Source organism: Oncorhynchus kisutch, unplaced genomic scaffold (genome assembly GCF_002021735.2).
Source record: "Oncorhynchus kisutch isolate 150728-3 unplaced genomic scaffold, Okis_V2 scaffold1066, whole genome shotgun sequence".
NCBI lineage: Eukaryota > Metazoa > Chordata > Actinopteri > Salmoniformes > Salmonidae > Oncorhynchus > Oncorhynchus kisutch.
Genome location: NW_022263011.1, coordinates 17,945 through 37,332, shown reverse-complemented (window position 1 = coordinate 37,332; position 19,388 = coordinate 17,945). Strand labels below are relative to the sequence as shown.

General features: G+C 45.8%; 1 protein-coding gene across 2 annotated transcripts in view; it reads right to left on the bottom strand.

Annotated features, from left to right (window-relative positions):
• LOC109881291 (N-acetyllactosaminide beta-1,3-N-acetylglucosaminyltransferase 2) overlaps positions 1–19,388 on the bottom strand; it is a 44,425-nt gene that overhangs the window by 8,174 nt on the left and 16,863 nt on the right. The window contains exons 2-4 of one of the 2 annotated variants that reach the window (XM_031817547.1): positions 11,753–11,886; positions 5,790–5,939; positions 1,135–1,683 (exon numbers count right to left, since the gene is read on the bottom strand). In XM_031817547.1, the coding sequence (XP_031673407.1) occupies positions 1,135–1,683; positions 5,790–5,906 (666 nt within the window). In that variant the 5' untranslated portion in view covers positions 5,907–5,939; positions 11,753–11,886. Of the gene's footprint in view, positions 1–1,134; positions 1,684–5,789; positions 6,041–11,752; positions 11,887–19,388 lie in introns of those variants that run through there. The other variant, XM_020473451.2, reaches the window with a different exon arrangement.

The window sequence follows — 19,388 nt, the reverse complement described above, 5'->3', positions numbered from 1 at the left end:
TCCTATATCGACATAACCTGAAAGGCCGCTCAGCAAGGAAGAAGCCACTGCTCCAAAACCGGCATAAAAAAGCCAGACTACGGTTTGCAACTGCACATGGGGACAAAGATCGTACTTTTTTGGAGAAATGTCCTCTGGTCTGATGAAATAAAGGTAGAACTGTTTGTGGGCAGAACTGAAAAAGCATGTGCGAGCAAAGAGGCCTACAAACCTGACTCAGTTATACCCTCTCTGTGAGGAATGGGCCAACATTCACCCAACTTATTGTGGGAAGCTTGTGGAAGGCTCCCCGAAGCGTTTGACCCAAGTTAAACAAATTAAAAAGGCAACACTACCAAATACTAATTGAATGTATGTAAACTTCTGACCCAGTGGGAATGTGATGAAATAAATAAAAAGCTGAAATAAATCATTTCTCTTTAATATTATTCTGACATTTACATTCTTAAAATAAAGTGGTGATCCTAACTGACGTAAGACAGGGAACTTTTACTGAGTTTAAATGTATTTGGCGAAGGTGTATGTAAACGTCCGACTTCCAACTGTATTACAGATCAAAACCAACATTGTGGACCAGTCAGTGAGTTCTAAAGACACCATACATCACCACACAAATACCATATTATATTTAAACACACCCCCCTTGTCGACTGATGAAGCGGTGTGTCAATCTAAGTAACATAATAACATGAACCCCCATCAAAATCTACCAGTTTCAGATAGAGATCTGTTTGGTGGTGGTGGTGGTGGGGGGGGGGGGGTATGTGATTTGGTAGTAAAAGGACAAATTCAATATTTTATCAAATCATTTTTAAAATGTATATTTTTTTTATACCTAAAGGGGTCCTAAAATTTAAAAAACAAATTGCTAAATGATCCACGGTATGACCAACTTAAAACAATTCTATGTCAGCTTATAACCCCCCACCCCCTCCCAACATTTTAGGGTGTTTTCCCATAAAGTCCCCTTTAAAGTAACCGATATATATATATATATTATTGACACCCCGAGGACATTAACGTGTCTATTATTGACACCCCGAGGACATTAACGTGTCTATTATTGACACCCCGAGGACATTAACGTGTCTATTATTGACACCCCGAGGACATTAACGTGTATATTCTTGATACCTGCAGGATGTCGCGGTGGTGAGTGTTCTCATAGCGCAGCATCTCCGACAGATCTGGGTGGTGGTCCACGGCCGTGGTGTTGCCGAGCAGGAACACCGTGACAACCGTCCGGTTGGCGAGGACGCCGGCTCGACCCCACGACTGGCGGATGGCCTGGCGGCGGTCAAAGTGAGGAGCGAGGGATTTGACGGCCAGTAGGAGGAAGGGCGGCTCCCCTCTCCGGGTCTTTTGGCAGACGTGAGGCTGGTCCACCACTAGAGGGTACGACCGACAGCGCATGTAGAGCAGGAAGTCTTTAAAACGAGGAGGTAGGGAATTGTAGTCTTTCACGTGAGTGGTGACTCTGTAGTCCGGTTGGCAGGGGTCAGGGTTCAGCCCCGTGTCGTTGAGCCAATCAGGGACAGGTCTGACATCATCATTGCTAGTGTTGTTACTATTGGAGGAGGCGAGGATGGGGTTGTGTTGGAGGTCCAGTCTCTGTTGCTGGCGGTTCCAGTAGGCCTGACTAGGAGCCAGTTTGGACCAGAAGCGCTTGGAGGGGAAAAGGACCTTGAATGGAGGAAGGAAGGACGAAATTAATAAATAAATTGAGTATCCTAAACCGAGAACAACAAAACATACCTTAGAAAAAAAAGAGGATTAAAAAAGACAATTCAACACTGATTTAACACAAAGATGATTCAACATGTTTCAACAATTAAAGCCCTGTGCAGGCTTTTTAATTTCACATTTAAAATCACATTAGGTTTAATAAATCACGGTTCATTTCTCAAAAATAAATATATTTTATAATTTATTTCCCCCGAGCCTCCTCTTGCTAGGGGAATGCTGAGTCTGATCGTGTGGGCGTGTCCTTCAAAGGAGGAGGATACATATGCAAATAAGAGATGACTGGTGATAGGTCAGAATAATCAGATCCGATTGTGATGTCATGCTGATGGCCAAAAACTCCATCCCACCTGAACATGCAAAAAAACAATCCAAGCGTTTAATTAAAGCTTTTACACTAAAAGGACATTATCATCATTTTCACAATTTCAGTGTTATTTCATCCTCTAAGTGAAACATGGTTTGTGTGGAAATATTATTAAAAACACAAAAAAGTCAACAGGCCCCGACACATTCGCAAAGCGTAGAATCAGTTCGGTCTTTTAGACGAGTGGTTTTCAGACCTCACCTCAGGGACTCCCAGCCATTCCATCACAGAAGGTTGGTGGCACCTTAATTGGGGAGGACAGGCTCGTGGTAACAGCTGGAGCGGAATGATTTCAAATACATGGTTTCCAAGTGTTTGATGCCATTCCATTTGCTCCATCCCAGCCATTATTATGAGCCGTCCTCCCCTCAGCAGCCTCCACTGTATTCCACGTATGATTGTGTCTAGACTTGACACTTAGATGTGACTTCTGCTATCAGAATACAAGGATCACATTGAAAAGACGGGTCTAAACGAGTGGTTTTGTGGTCTGACTGTGTTCCGATCTGGCTGACCACTTCAGGAGGTTTTGGACGTTGTTACGTACGTTGGAGGGGGGAACGCAACACTCTGCTACATTTCAGCCCCCCGTGGAGGGTAACGCAACACCCTGCTACATCTCAGCCCCCCGTGGAGGGTAAAGCAACACCCTGCTACATCTCAGCCCCCCGTGGAGGGTAACACAACACCCTGCTACATCTCAGCCCCCAGTGGAGTGAAACAACACCCTGCTACATCTCAGCCCCCAGTGGAGTGAAACAACACCCTGCTACATCTCAGCCCCCAGTGGAGTGAAACATCACCCTGCTACATCTCAGCTCCCAGTGGAGTGAAACACAACACCCTGCTACATCTCAGCTCCCAGTGGAGTGAAACACAACACCCTGCTACATCTCAGCTCCCAGTGGAGTGAAACAACACCCTGCTACATCTCAGCCCCAGTGGAGTGAAACACAACACCCTGCTACATCTCAGCCCCCAGTGGAGTGAAACACAACACCCTGCTACATCTCAGCTCCCAGTGGAATGAAACACAACACCCTGCTACATCTCAGCTCCCAGTGGAGTGAAACACAACACCCTGCTACATCTCAGCTCCCAGTGGAGTGAAACAACACCCTGCTACATCTCAGCCCCTCGTGGAGTGAAACAACACCCTGCTACATCTCAGCCCCCAGTGGAGTGAAACACAACACCCTGCTACATCTCAGCCCCCAGTGGAGTGAAACACAACACCCTGCTACATCTCAGCTCCCAGTGGAGTGAAACAACACCCTGCTACATCTCAGCCCCCAGTGGAGGGTAACAGTATCGTGATTAACACAACACCATGCTACATCTCAGCTCCCAGTGGAGTGAAACAACACCCTGCTACATCTCAGCCCCCAGTGGAGTGAAACAACACCCTGCTACATCTCAGCTCCCAGTGGAGTGAAACAACACCCTGCTACATCTCAGCTCCCAGTGGAGTGAAACACAACACCCTGCTACATCTCAGCTCCCAGTGGAGTGAAACACAACACCCTGCTACATCTCAGCCCCTCGTGGAGTGAAACAACACCCTGCTACATCTCAGCCCCCAGTGGAGTGAAACACAACACCCTGCTACATCTCAGCCCCCAGTGGAGTGAAACACAACACCCTGCTACATCTCAGCCCCCAGTGGAGTGAAACACAACACCCTGCTACATCTCAGCCCCCAGTGGAGTGAAACACAACACCCTGCTACATCTCAGCCCCCAGTGGAGTGAAACACAACACCCTGCTACATCTCAGCCCCCAGTGGAGTGAAACACAACACCCTGCTACATCTCAGCCCCCAGTGGAGTGAAACACAACACCCTGCTACATCTCAGCTCCCAGTGGAGTGAAACACAACACCCTGCTACATCTCAGCTCCCAGTGGAGTGAAACACAACACCCTGCTACATCTCAGCCCCCGTGGAGGGTAACAGTATGGTGATCGGAGGTGCAGAGAAGGTGGACATAGGCAGAGAAAAACACTGTTTACAGGGAATTTATTCTTCCTTCACACGGTAAGGTGGGGAAAAGGGGCTGGACCAAAGAAAATAAAGTTAAAAGTTAGAGTCCCCACCTCTTACCCCGCCTCCCCACCTCTTACCCCGCCTCCCCACCTCTTACCCCGCCTCTTACCTAACCTTCAGCACCGCCTGGCGCGCTAACCAGAATACAGGTGGTGGTCCACCCAGGTCTTACCTCTTGTCCATAGACAGATTCAATACTACGGGTCACGTATACCCGCAGGCCTCTTGCCTAAACGTTCCCAAGGTGCCCCCCACCCGGGAACAAATGAAACAGAAAAATGAATTATACTTTAAGTGAACAATTTCAATAACCAAAACCACGAAGTCCTATTGGCCGACACAGACCCCGGAAGGAGTGGCTACAAAATAATATCCACACTACTTTTACTGACCGCCACAACAATCAACACAGGACATAAAGAGAAGCTGTTTCTCCCTGACAAAGGAACACTGGCTTTTATCAAGCTGGAGAAGGAGTTGGTGATTGGAGAGACAAGCTGTATCCCCTGACGAGAGGGAGGGGTCAGAGCTCAATCCACCATGGGGCTGACCAATCAGCTGCTTGGAATCCAGGAAGTTATTTCTTCAAATGAACATACAAACTCACAACACAGAAACTGGGGAACGTAACAGACGTAGATCAGGCTACTGAAAGTGCGTACAGTGGGCTCTGTTGGTAGGATGCATAGTGGAAATGGAATATAGAGCAGGAAAAGGGGATTGTGACACACTGTGACCCGGTAGACACATTTACACGTGGATACATGATGTGTCCAGAACACTCTGATCAGAATACTAAAGCTGCATGAACTGTCAAGTTCACCTCCAGTCATTAGTTAATCATCAAGCCCTTGATTAGTGTGAATCAGGGCAGATGGTTCAGTGATACAAAAACATTGTGAGACTTCTGGGGGTCCCCGAGGAGAGGTCAGAGAAGCAGTTCTACATCACAATGAATATTGTCCTGTCACCTCCCCCCCACCCTTTGTCTTCACCTTGTGGTGCCCCCTCCTCACCTTGTGGTGCCCCCTCCTCACCTTGTGGTGCCCCCTCCTCACCTTGTTCTGTCCCTTGTCCTGTCCCCTCTTCACCTTGTCCTGTCCCCTCCTCACCTTGTGTCCCTTGTCCTGTCCCCTCCTCACCTTGTGTCCCTTGTCCTGTCCCCTCCTCACCTTGTGTCCCTTGTCCTGTCCCCTATTCACCTTGTCCTGTCCCCTATTCACCTTGTCCTGTCCCCTCCTCACCTTGTGTCCCTTGTCCTGTCCCCTCCTCACCTTGTCCTGTCCCCTATTCACCTTGTCCTGTCCCCTCCTCACCTTGTCCTGTCCCCTATTCACCTTGTCCTGTCCCCTATTCACCTTGTCCTGTCCCCTATTCACCTTGTCCTGTCCCCTATTCACCTTGTCCTGTCCCCTATTCACCTTGTCCTGTCCCCTATTCACCTTGTCCTGTCCCCTATTCACCTTGTCCTGTCCCCTATTCACCTTGTCCTGTCCCCTATTCACCTTGTCCTGTCCCCTATTCACCTTGTCCTGTCCCCTATTCACCTTGTCCTGTCCCCTATTCACCTTGTCCTGTCCCCTATTCACCTTGTCCTGTCCCCTATTCACCTTGTCCTGTCCCCTCCTCCTCACCTTGTTGTGTCCCTTGTCCTGTCCTCCTCCTCCTCCGTGGAACACTAGGATGAAGATGAAGAGATTGACCGTCATCAACGTCACCAGAAACTTCAGCTTTCTCCTCAGGCCCGCCATGACCTCTAGCTACGACCTCTGATCTCTAGCCACCTAGAGGGAGGGAGAAGAGAGAGAGATAGACGAGGGAGAAGAGAGAGAGATAGACGAGGGAGAAGAGAGAGATATAGACGAGGGAGAGGAGAGAGATATAGACGAGGGAGAGGAGAGAGATATAGACGAGGGAGAGGAGAGAGATATAGACGAGGGAGAGGAGAGAGATATAGACGAGGGAGAGGAGAGAGATATAGACGAGGGAGAGGAGAGAGATATAGACGAGGGAGAGGAGAGAGATATAGACGAGGGAGAGGAGAGAGATATAGACGAGGGAGAGGAGAGAGATATAGACGAGGGAGAGGAGAGAGATATAGACGAGGGAGAGGAGAGAGATAGACGAGGAAGAGGAGAGAGATATAGACGAGGAAGAGGAGAGAGATGAGGGGACACATTCAAGTTTGTTTATTTGTCATATGCACAATGCAACAAAATGCTTTACACACAAATTAGTGGTCAACTAGCCTAGTGGTTAGAGTGTAGGGACGGCAGGTAGCCTAGTGGTTAGAGTGTAGGGACGGCAGGTAGCCTAGTGGTTAGAGTGTAGGGACGGCAGGTAGCCTAGTGGTTAGAGTGTAGGGACGGCAGGTAGCCTAGTGGTTAGAGTGTAGGGACGGCAGGTAGCCTAGTGGTTAGAGTGTAGGGACGGCAGGTAGCCTAGTGGTTAGAGTGTAGGGACGGCAGGTAGCCTAGTGGTTAGAGTGTAGGACTAGTAACCGGAAGGTTGCAAGTTCAAACCCCCGAGCTGACAAGGTACAAATCTGTCGTTCTGCCCCTGAACAGGCAGTTAACCCCACTGTTCCTAGACCAGTTAACCCCACTGTTCCTAGACCAGTTAACCCCACTGTTCCTAGACCAGTTAACCCCACTGTTCCTAGACCAGTTAACCCCACTGTTCCTAGACCAGTTAACCCCACTGTTCCTAGACCAGTTAACCCCACTGTTCCTAGACCAGTTAACCCCACTGTTCCTAGACCAGTTAACCCCACTGTTCCTAGACCAGTTAACCCCACTGTTCCTAGACCAGTTAACCCCACTGTTCCTAGACCAGTTAACCCCACTGTTCCTAGACCAGTTAACCCCACTGTTCCTAGACCAGTTAACCCCACTGTTCCTAGACCAGTTAACCCCACTGTTCCTAGACCAGTTAACCCCACTGTTCCTAGACCAGTTAACCCCACTGTTCCTAGACCAGTTAACCCCACTGTTCCTAGACCAGTTAACCCCACTGTTCCTAGACCAGTTAACCCCACTGTTCCTAGACCAGTTAACCCACTGTTCCTAGACCAGTTAACCCCACTGTTCCTAGACCAGTTAACCCCACTGTTCCTAGACCAGTTAACCCACTGTTCCTAGACCAGTTAACCCCACTGTTCCTAGACCAGTTAACCCCACTGTTCCTAGACCAGTTAACCCACTGTTCCTAGACCAGTTAACCCCACTGTTCCTAGACCAGTTAACCCCACTGTTCCTAGACCAGTTAACCCACTGTTCCTAGACCAGTTAACCCACTGTTCCTAGGCCGTCATTGAACATAAGAATTTGTTCTTTAACTGACTTGCCTGGTTAAATAAAGGTTAAATAAAAAACAACATAAAAACATTGAATAGGATGGAAATCTCCCCCTGAGTTAATATGGCCAGTTAGTGCAAAAACACATGACTACAAATAGCCCACATGTTCATTCTACTTTAAGGACACGGGGGAGGGGGGGTGGGGGTGTAATGGCTTCACTTCAAGAGAACACAGGTTTCTAAGAATCAATGCTCCAGAATAATGCCTCCACAGAATGCATGAGCAATTTCAGATGAATGGTAATCAGACTGCAAATCTACAATTTATTCAAATCTACAATTTATTCAAATCTACAATTTATTCAAAATCTGCTTGACTCTAAGATGGAGACCTATGGGTCAATTTGAACATTTGAAATATTTATTTTGAAATGGCCAGAAAGTCCTTCAGGAAAGTTGGAAAGGTTATTTAGGGAAATTCAATGTTTCTAGGCAGCGAATCACTGATCATGTGCTTTATATTCCAGAGAGCCCTCGTGATCCTAATCTGTGGTCCTAGTCTGACTGATGACAACTGCACAACCTAGGAGAGATATTGGCTGTGCAGCTTTGGCTTCCAACCCTACAAGAGCACAGCTGATACAGCCAACCAAGGTGGAATCATAACCACAAGGATGTGGGTGTGGGGGCACAAACATACACCCCTCCCCCTCAACACACCCACCTCCCTCCCTAAACCTCCCCCTCCCCTAAACCCCCCCCTCACTAATCTGGACCTCATCTCAGAGCGACTCAACAGAGTAAGACAGGATGGGATCCTGAAGATTTTGGCTTTTCAAAACAGAGTCTATAAAACCTTTATAGACTCACTTCCTTTTCCCTGGGTTAGTTCATTTACTAGTTATTATCTGACACCATCACTGGGTTAGTTCATTTACTAGTTATTGTCCGACACCATCCCTGGGTTAGTTCATTTACTAGTTATTGTCTGACACCATCCCTGGGTTAGTTCATTTACTAGTTATTATCTGACACCATCCCTGGGTTACTTCATTTACTAGTTATTGTCTGACACCATCCCTGGGTGACTTCATTTACTAGTTATTGTCTGACACCATCCCTGGGTTACTTCATTTACTAGTTATTATCTGACACCATCCCTGGGTGACTTCATTTACTAGTTATTGTCTGACACCATCCCTGGGTTACTTCATTTACTAGTTATTATCTGACACCATCCCTGGGTTACTTCATTTACTAGTTATTGTCTGACACCATCCCTGGGTGACTTCATTTACTAGTTATTGTCTCTACTGACACCATCCCTGGGTGACTTCATTTACTAGTTATTGTCTGACACCATCCCTGGGTTACTTCATTTACTAGTTATTATCTGACACCATCCCTGGGTTACTTCCTTTACTAGTTATTATCTCTACTGACACCATCCCTGGGTTACTTCATTTACTAGTTATTGTCTGACACCATCCCTGGGTTACTTCATTTACTAGTTATTGTCGGACACCATCCCTGGGTTACTTCATTTACTAGTTATTATCTCTACTGTCTGACACCATCCCTGGGTGACTTCATTTACTAGTTATTATCTGACACCATCCCTGGGTTACTTCATTTACTAGTTATTGTCTGACACCATCCCTGGGTTACTTCATTTACTAGTTATTGTCTGACACCATCCCTGGGTGACTTCATTTACTAGTTATTATCTCTACTGTCTGACACCATCCCTGGGTTACTTCATTTACTAGTCATTGTCTGACACCATCCCTGGGTGACTTCATTTACTAGTTATTGTCTGACACCATCCCTGGGTGACTTCATTTACTAGTTATTGTCTGACACCATCCCTGGGTGACTTCATTTACTAGTTATTGTCTGACACCATCCCTGGGTGACTTCATTTACTAGTCATTATCTGACACCATCCCTGGGTGACTTCATTTACTAGTCATTGTCTGACACCATCCCTGGGTGACTTCATTTACTAGTTATTGTCTGACACCATCCCTGGGTGACTTCATTTACTAGTTATTGTCTGACACCATCCCTGGGTGACTTCATTTACTAGTTATTATCTGACTCCATCCCTGGGTGACTTCATTTACTAGTTATTATCTGACACCATCCCTGGGTTACTTCATTGACCAGTTATTGTCTGACACCATCCCTGGGTGACTTCATTTACTAGTTATTGTCTCTACTGACACCATCCCTGGGTGACTTCATTTACTAGTTATTGTCTGACACCATCCCTGGGTTACTTCATTTACTAGTTATTATCTCTACTGACACCATCCCTGGGTTACTTCATTTACTAGTTATTGTCTGACACCATCCCTGGGTTACTTCATTTACTAGTTATTATCTGACACCATCCCTGGGTGACTTCATTTACTAGTTATTGTCTCTACTGACACCATCCCTGGGTTACTTCATTTACTAGTTATTGTCTGACACCATCCCTGGGTTACTTCATTTACTAGTTATTGTCTGACACCATCCCTGGGTGACTTCATTTACTAGTTATTATCTCTACTGTCTGACACCATCCCTGGGTTACTTCATTTACTAGTCATTTTCTGACACCATCCCTGGGTGACTTCATTTACTAGTTATTGTCTGACACCATCCCTGGGTGACTTCATTTACTAGTCATTATCTGACACCATCCCTGGGTGACTTCATTTACTAGTCATTGTCTGACACCATCCCTGGGTGACTTCATTTACTAGTTATTGTCTGACACCATCCCTGGGTGACTTCATTTACTAGTTATTGTCTGACACCATCCCTGGGTGACTTCATTTACTAGTTATTGTCTGACACCATCCCTGGGTGACTTCATTTACTAGTTATTATCTGACACCATCCCTGGGTGACTTCATTTACTAGTTATTATCTGACACCATCCCTGGGTGACTTCATTTACTAGTTATTATCTGACACCATCCCTGGGTTACTTAATTGACCAGTTATTGTCTGACACCATCCCTGGGTGACTTCATTTACTAGTTATTATCTCTACTGTCTGACACCATCCCTGGGTTCTTCATTTACTAGTTATTGTCTGACACCATCACTGGGTTACTTCATTTACTAGAGTTATTGTCTCTACTGACATCAGTGACATGCAAAAATTGGGTGACTCATTTGCATTAAAGCTGAGGCTCAACATTTGCTTTGATTTAGTTGATAAGAACATAGAACACAGCAGCAGTTCAATACAACACTAAGACCTGGTCATCATCACACACAAAAAGACAGGATTCCTGTTCGGACAAAATCAAATATTTACATTCTTCTCTTGCTATTCGAGTTGGAATGAGCAGAACAACCCACCTGAGCAAGGCTGAAAGCAGGCTCTCTCCCTCCCCCACTAACCCTTCTCAGAGTACTTCTCTCATTGAAACACAATGACCTCCTCTTACCCACCATAACCCTCCCCCACTCTCTTCCCCTCTCTACTTCCAGGTGTCCTTTATCTTTCTTCCTCATCTCTCCCTCGTTCTACCCTTTCGCTGTCTTGTGTTTCAGTTCCACTGTCTCCTAGCAACACTTCTGCCCCAGTGCCTTCAGGCCCCCTGTGTCCTCTCATCCTCCCTCTTCTTCATTCTCTCCCTCTCAGCCATCCTCCCCTCACACCTATAGTACACAAGCAATCTTTATTGCATTGACTGTCTAATGTTCTTTTACCTGTGAGCATAACAGTTGGTCTTACCTGTGTAGGTGGGTGGAGTCTCTCTCTCTCTGTGTGTGTAACAGGAGTTGGTCTTACCTGTGTAGGTGGGTGGAGTCTCCCTCTCTGTGTGTGTAACAGGAGTTGGTCTTACCTGTGTAGGTGGGTGGAGTCTCCCTCTCTGTGTGTGTAACAGGAGTTGGTCTTACCTGTGTAGGTGGGTGGAGTCTCCCTCTCTGTGTGTGTAACAGGAGTTGGTCTTACCTGTGTAGGTGGGTGGAGTCTCCCTCTCTGTGTGTGTAACAGGAGTTGGTCTTACCTGTGTAGGTGGGTGGAGTCTCCCTCTGTGTGTGTGTAACAGGAGTTGGTCTTACCTGTGTAGGTGGGTGGAGTCTCCCTCTCTGTGTGTGTAACAGGAGTTGGTCTTACCTGTGTAGGTGGGTGGAGTCTCCCTCTCTGTGTGTGTAACAGGAGTTGGTCTTACCTGTGTAGGTGGGTGGAGTCTCTCTCCCTCTCTGTGTGTGTAACAGGAGTTGGTCTTACCTGTGTAGGTGGGTGGAGTCTCTCTCTCTCTCTGTGTGTGTAACAGGAGTTGGTCTTACCTGTGTGGCGGGTGGAGTGTGTCAGGCTTCACTGTCCTCTCAGTCTGGCCTCACAGCTCTTAACCCATACTGAGTCCCACCCCCTGGGGAACAGCAGCCAATGGGACACAGAGGGGGAGGGGTGCGGCAGCAACCTGTAGGCAAGAAAGACCAACTGTGTGTCAACACCACGATCGAGATGACCAGGAACAGTATGAGACACTGTTCAGAACTAAGCTGTTCTCTAACACACAGAACGAGAAAGAAGCTAATATTATTCTCAGACTAAGTCTGAGTCTAAATTCTTGCATAATTTCTTTCATTCTACCACTGCTGAGGGCTTCTGTTATTTACATGCTGAGGGCTTCTGTTATCTACAATCAATCAGACATTCTGTGGACTCATTTCAGTGCCACCTAGACATGTTGTTGCATGATGGTCCTGCTCTCGTGCTCGACAGCAGGGTACATAGAACTGTGATAATCATTAACTTATTGGCTTTCTGAGCAAACAAGAGGGGTCAGCAAGAAAAGGCAGGCAGCCACGCACTATTATTTATTTAATTTTTTTATTTAACCTTTATTTAACCAGGTAGGCTAGTTGAGAACACCTTTATTTAACCAGGTAGGCTAGTTGAGAACACCTTTATTTAACCAGGTAGGCTAGTTGAGAACAAGTTCTCATTTGCAACTGCGACCTGGCCAAGACAAAGCATAGCAGTGTGAACAGACAACACAGAGTTACACATGGAGTAAACAATTAACAAGTCAATAACACAGTAGAAAAAAAAGAGAGTCTATATACATTGTGTGCAAAAGGCATGAGGAGGTAGGCAAATAATTACAATTTTGCAGATTAACACTGGAGTGATAAATGATCAGATGGTCATGTACAGGTAGAGATATTGGTGTGCAAAAGAGCAGAAAAGTAAATAAATAAAAACAGTATGGGGATGAGGTAGGTAAAAATGGGTGGGCTATTTACCGATAGACTATGTACAGCACACACTCTGGGACATGTGAAAAGTGATCCCAGAACAGTCCGTGATCCTGGTTACCCATGTTAAACCCTACTAGGCTTGGGAGGTATCCAGACTGTCATACCGACCTTGTGCCATAATGGGATATCCAGTAATACCGGCACTGAACACTAGGGGTTGCTACTGTAATCCAAAGGTTAGCAATGCTAACAAGTACATGTAAAATCCCATAGAGAATGCTAACTAAATGCTAATGAGCGCATTGATTAAGCAGGACAGACATCCCAGCTCAAAGTTCTACAAGGAACTCAAAAATGCTACTCACAGATTGCTGCACAAACACAAAACAAATAAACAGAAAGGCTCTTGATCCAGGAGGGGATTATCAGCTGTTACCAAGCGAAACTTGATTTTGGAAGAAGCTTAACCACTTCGCTAACTAGCTACTAAATTAGCAATCCAAAATGCACGACTGCAGAGTATTTAGCACATTTTAGACAGTTATCAACTAAGGTATCTAGCTGGCAAACATTTAGTTGTGAATTGCGTAATGTAACTACATCACCTGACTCCCGGGGTCTCTCGTCGTGTGCTTGTAAACAAACACCACATGACTGGGGACTAGCGCTATGCTTCACAACGAAAAATGGTGATCGGTGAAATGAAGGACACAATCTTCTTTATCTCCTAACGTATTTCACAAGGTGACTTCAGGTATTTCCTTAAAAAGTCACATTTATAAAAAATATATAAAATTAATTATAAAATTATAAAAATAACACTTTAAAAGAAATACTTAACATCGACGGTTTTGGAAAGAAATCATTCCTATTTCCAAATATCCCGGTATACCGCCCTGGCCTAAAGCGTGTAACCCTACTATACACATGTGTAACCCTACTCTACATGTTTATGTGTGTAACCCTACTCTACATGTTTATGTGTGTAACCCTACTCTACATGTGTGTGTGTGTAACCCTACTCTACATGTTTATGTGTGTAACCCTACTCTACATGTTTATGTGTGTAACCCTACTCTACATGTTTATGTGTGTAACCCTACTCTACACGTTTATGTGTGTAACCCTACTCTACACGTTTGTGTGTGTAACCCTACTGTGCGTGTGTGTAACCCTACTGTGCGTGTGTGTAACCCTACTGTGCGTGTGTGTAACCCTACTGTGCGTGTGTGTAACCCTACTGTGCGTGTGTGTAACCCTACTGTGCGTGTGTGTAACCCTACTGTACGTGTGTAACCCTACTGTACGTGTGTAACCCTACTATGTATGTGTATGTGGTGAAGAGATGAGGTCTAGGTCTAGGTTTGTGTCAGCACACCAACACTATTCACACACTGTCAGACTGATGGCAGTGAGTCAGACACACTCTCGCACCCCACCCCCTCCCCTCTGAGATGTTTTGTGAATTTAGGCCAAGACCTATTTCCATTTTAGTCCCCACCTAGTTGCCCCCATCATGTCCATTGGTTGTTAGCTAGTGGTGGCTAAAGTTAGCTGAAGTTAGTAATGGCTGTTTAAAGAGTACTGAACCATGGATGACAGTTTCTCCTGGTTTATCTACTACCTTCAGGGTGAGGAACCATCTAACGTCAAGTTGTAAAATAGTCAACTAGTCCTTTCAGGAGATTCCAGAGACATTACTGTAACTTAAACTAGTCCTTTCAGGAGATTCCAGAGACATTTCTGTAACGTAAACTAGTCCTTTCAGGAGATTCCAGAGACATTGCTGTAACGTAAACTTGAGCATTTCCTCTGTCTCGACCACTAGCGCCGGAGGTTATGGGTGAGCCTTCCTCCAGTCACTCCCCTCAGAGCAGGGCAGCGGAAACAGAACGGTCTCGACCACTAGCGCCGGAGGTTATGGGTGAGCCTTCCTTCAGTCACTCCCCTCAGAGCAGGACAGCGGAAACAGAACGGTCTCGACCACTAGCGCCGGAGGTTATGGGTGAGCCTTCCTCCAGTCACTCCCCTCAGAGCAGGACAGCGGAAACAGAACGGTCTCGACCACTAGCGCCGGAGGTTATGGGTGAGCCTTCCTTCAGTCACTCCCCTCAGGGCAGGGCAGCGGAAACAGAACGGTCTCGACCACTAGCGCCGGAGGTTATGGGTGAGCCTTCCTCCAGTCACTCCCCTCAGGGCAGGGCAGCGGAAACAGAACGGTCTCGACCACTAGCGCCGGAGGTTATGGGTGAGCCTTCCTCCAGTCACTCCCCTCAGAGCAGGGCAGCGGAAACAGAACGGTCTCGACCACTAGCGCCGGAGGTTATGGGTGAGCCTTCCTCCAGTCACTCCCCTCAGAGCAGGGCAGCGGAAACAGAACGGTCTCGACCACTAGCGCCGGAGGTTATGGGTGAGCCTTCCTCCAGTCACTCCCCTCAGAGCAGGACAGCGGAAACAGAACGGTCTCGACCACTAGCGCCGGAGGTTATGGGTGAGCCTTCCTCCAGTCACTCCCCTCAGAGCAGGGCAGCGGAAACAGAACGGTCTCGACCACTAGCGCCGGAGGTTATGGGTGAGCCTTCCTCCAGTCACTCCCCTCAGAGCAGGACAGCGGAAACAGAACGGTCTCGACCACTAGCGCCGGAGGTTATGGGTGAGCCTTCCTCCAGTCACTCCCCTCAGAGCAGAGCAGGGGAAACAGAACGGTCTCATTGAGCTCTGCTACAGTAAAACATCTTAATAGCAGAGTAAATGTATTGATGAGAGGCTTGTTTTATTGAGATTTTAACTGAAATTGCAATAACATAACAGTCGGTTACATTGACATTTTTTGCAGTAGGTAAAAATAAATTAAAAAAGAGTCCTCAGTGATTCGTCTGGCTGCAGTGAGCCATGTAAAACAGCTGATGTCACCTCACACCGAATTACCCACGTTTTCAGTCAGAGTTTACTCTACCTTATTACTTTATATGGAATGACTAGCATGATATGGATCAAAATGAAGCCTGGTTTGTTCTAATGTTGTAAGGTAGGCCTACTGTACCTTATATAGTTGTAAGGTAGGCCTACTGTACCTTATATAGTTGTAAGGTAGGCCTACTGTACCTTATATAGTTGTAAAGTAGACCTACTGTACCTTATATAGTTGTAAGGTAGGCCTACCCTACTGTACCTTATATAGTTGTAAGGTAGGCCTACTGTACCTTATATAGTTGTAAGGTAGGCCTACTGTACCTTATATAGTTGTAAGGTAGGCCTACTGTACCTTATATAGTTGTAAGGTAGGCCTACTGTACCTTATATAGTTGTAAGGTAGGCCTACTGTACCTTATATAGTTGTAAGGTAGGCCTACTGTACCTTATATAGTTGTAAGGTAGGCCTACTGTACCTTATATAGTTGTAAGGTAGGCCTACTGTACCTTATATAGTTGTAAGGTAGGCCTACTGTACCTTATATAGTTGTAAGGTAGGCCTACTGTACCTTATATAGTTGTAAGGTAGGCCTACTGTACCTTATATAGTTGTAAGGTAGGCCTACTGTACCTTATATAGTTGTAAGGTAGGCCTACTGTACCTTATATAGTTGTAAGGTAGGCCTACTGTACTTTATATAGTTGTAAGGTAGGCCTACTGTACCTTATATAGTTGTAAGGTAGGCCTACTGTACCTTATATAGTTGTAAGGTAGGTCTACTGTACCTTATATAGTTGTAAGGTAGGCCTACTGTACCTTATATAGTTGTAAGGTAGGCCTACTGTACCTTATATTTGTATGAGGAGCGGGGGGGGCTAATCACTCATGTTTGATCGGCTAACGTTACTTGACGAAGACTTTGTTCGCTTTAGTAACTGTGCTCTCGTCTTGAAGGTAAAAAGTAATGAGTGTAACGTTATGGATGAGAATATGAACACTTTAATTGTTTGCACATGCTTGTGAAGAGTTTAACATCCTGTGGCGGACTGCCATAGCATCGAATAGTCCCCGCGATATGCAACTGTTCAGGGAAGTCAGGAACCAATACACGCAGTCAGTCAGGAAAGCAAAGGCTAGCGTTTTCAAGCAGAAATTTGCATCCTGTAGCTCCAACTGGGACACTAAAGTCCATAGAGAACAAGAGCACCTCCTCCCAGCTGCCCACTGCACTGAGGCTAGGTAACACGGTCACCACTGATAAATCCATTATAATTGAACATTTCAATAAGCATTTCTCAATGGCTGGCCATGCTTCCTCCTGCTTCCGAGCCGGTCACGGGTGCACCTCAGCCACGCTCAAGGTACTAAACGATATCATAACCGCCATCGAAAAAAGATAGACGGCTGCACAGTACTTCATCGACCTGGCCAAGGCTTTCGACTCTGTCAATCACCACATTCTTATCGGCAGACTCAATAGCCTTGGTTTTTCTGACGACTGCCTCGCCTGGTTCACCAACTACTTTGCAGACAGAGTGTCAAATCGGAGGGCATGTTGTCCGGACCTCTGGCAGTCTCTATGGGGGTACCACAGGGTTCAATTCTCGGGCCGACTCTTTTCTCTGTATACATCAATGATGTCGCTCTTGCTGCGGGTGATTCCCTGACCCACCTCTACTCAGACGACACCATTCTGTATACATCTGGCCCTTCTTTGGACACTGTGTTAACTAACCTCCAAACGAGCTTCAATGCCATACAACACTCCTTCCGTGGCCTCCACCTGCATGCTTTTTAACCGTTCGCTGCCCGCACCCGCCCGCCTAGCATCACCACCCTGGACTGTTCCGACCTAGAATATGTGGACAACTATAAATACCTAGGTGACTGGCTAGACTGTAAACTCTCCTTCCAGACTCATGTTAAACATCTCCAACTCTCCTTCCAGACTCATAAACATCTCCAATACAAAATCAAATCTAGATTCGGCTTTCTATTTCGCAACAAAGCCTCCTTCACTCACGCCGCCAAACTTACCCTAGTAAAACTGACTATCCTACCGATCCTCGACTTTGGCGATGTCATCTACAAAATAGCTTCCAACACTCTACTCAGTAAACTGGATGCAGTCTATCATAGTGCCATCCGTTTTGTTACCAAATCACCTTATACCACCCACCACTGCGACCTGTATGCTCTACTCGGCTGGCCCTCGCTACATATTCGTCGCCAGACCCACTGGCTCCAGGTCATCTATAAGTCTACGCTAGGTAAAGCTCTGCCTGATGTCAGTTCACTGGTCACCATAACAACACCCTCCCGTAGAGCACGTTCCAGCGGGTGTATCTCACTGATCAACCCCAAAGCCAACACCTCATTTGGCCGCCTTTCCTTGTTTGTGTTATTGGCTTGTTTATTGTTTACTCCATGTGTAACTCTGTGGTGTTGTTTGTGTCGAACTGCTATGCTTTATCTTGGCCAGGTCACAGTTGCAAATGAGAACTTGTTCTCAACTAGCCTACCTGGTTAAATAAAGGTGTTCTCAACTAGCCTACCTGGTTATATAAAGGTGTTCTCAACTAGCCTACCTGGTTATATAAAGGTGTTCTCAACTAGCCTACCTGGTTATATAAAGGTGTTCTCAACTAGCCTACCTGGTTAAATAAAGGTGTTCTCAACTAGCCTACCTGGTTATATAAAAAGGTGAAATTTAAAAAAGTAAAAAATAAATATATGGTTGAGATGAAAAGTTGCCTTCGTTACTGGGATATTTACAGTACATTTTAAAACTACAGCGCAAGAACGTCCGTTGCCAAGCCCCCAAACACTCTCTCGGCAGGCACAGGAGAGTCCGTTGCTAATGTAAATTGAAAAGTTATGTCAATATTATGTACATTTGAATCTCATCACGGTGCCTCTGCTAGAACTCTCTTCAACTTGAATAAGCCCTAAATCAGTCTCTGAAGACTGGAGTCGCAGCCAAAGTCCTCATTAAACAATTATACAAGATAACAGCAGGAAGGAAGTCTAACTCAAACACACACCCTCATTACCTCTGACCATAATACTGCTCTGGCTGTTGGCTGATGAAGAATAATAAAATGGATTAGTTTGAAATGCAAAATATCATTTTTCATCGTGTGCAATGCAACTGGAGTCTAAGCAGAAGGATGTCATGCTGAATGAAGCTTGTTAGGAGAGTTGTCCAGCCAGACAATGGGAGGATCTCAATTAGATACTCCTCGCGTCCTCTCTCCTCCTCAAAAACCCTTTGGATGAGAAAACCAGATGTCTCTCCCCTCTGACCTTCTCCTCCAATGGGTTTTGAGAAGGAAGCGAGGAGGGAGATTACGAGAGGATGTGAGGAGTATGCAATTGAGATTCTCCCATTGTGCATCATCTCTTCTCCATCTGGACTTATTGGAAATCATGTGACGGTTTCAGCAATATGGTGGACGTATCCAGGAAGTGAATCATGTGACGGTCTCAGGAATATGGTGGACGTATCCTGGAAGTACATTTTTTTCCATAAATATATTATGAAATAATGACATTAATGATTTTAGCTTTTTAATGGAAATTCCAAAGCCAAAATTATTAATGAACATTCAATTGTCTGTCAGGTCCAAATAGAAAATTACTATGAATTAGGAAAATGTATATGAAATAATTCTGACAAAATCCTTTCACTAGTTCTTCAATGTAGATGAGGTATACTTTCAAAAACTGTCATCTCCGTCCCTCTCTCTCGTCGTTGTGTCCGTCCCTCTCTCTCGTCGTTGTGTTCATTGCTCTCTCGAAGTC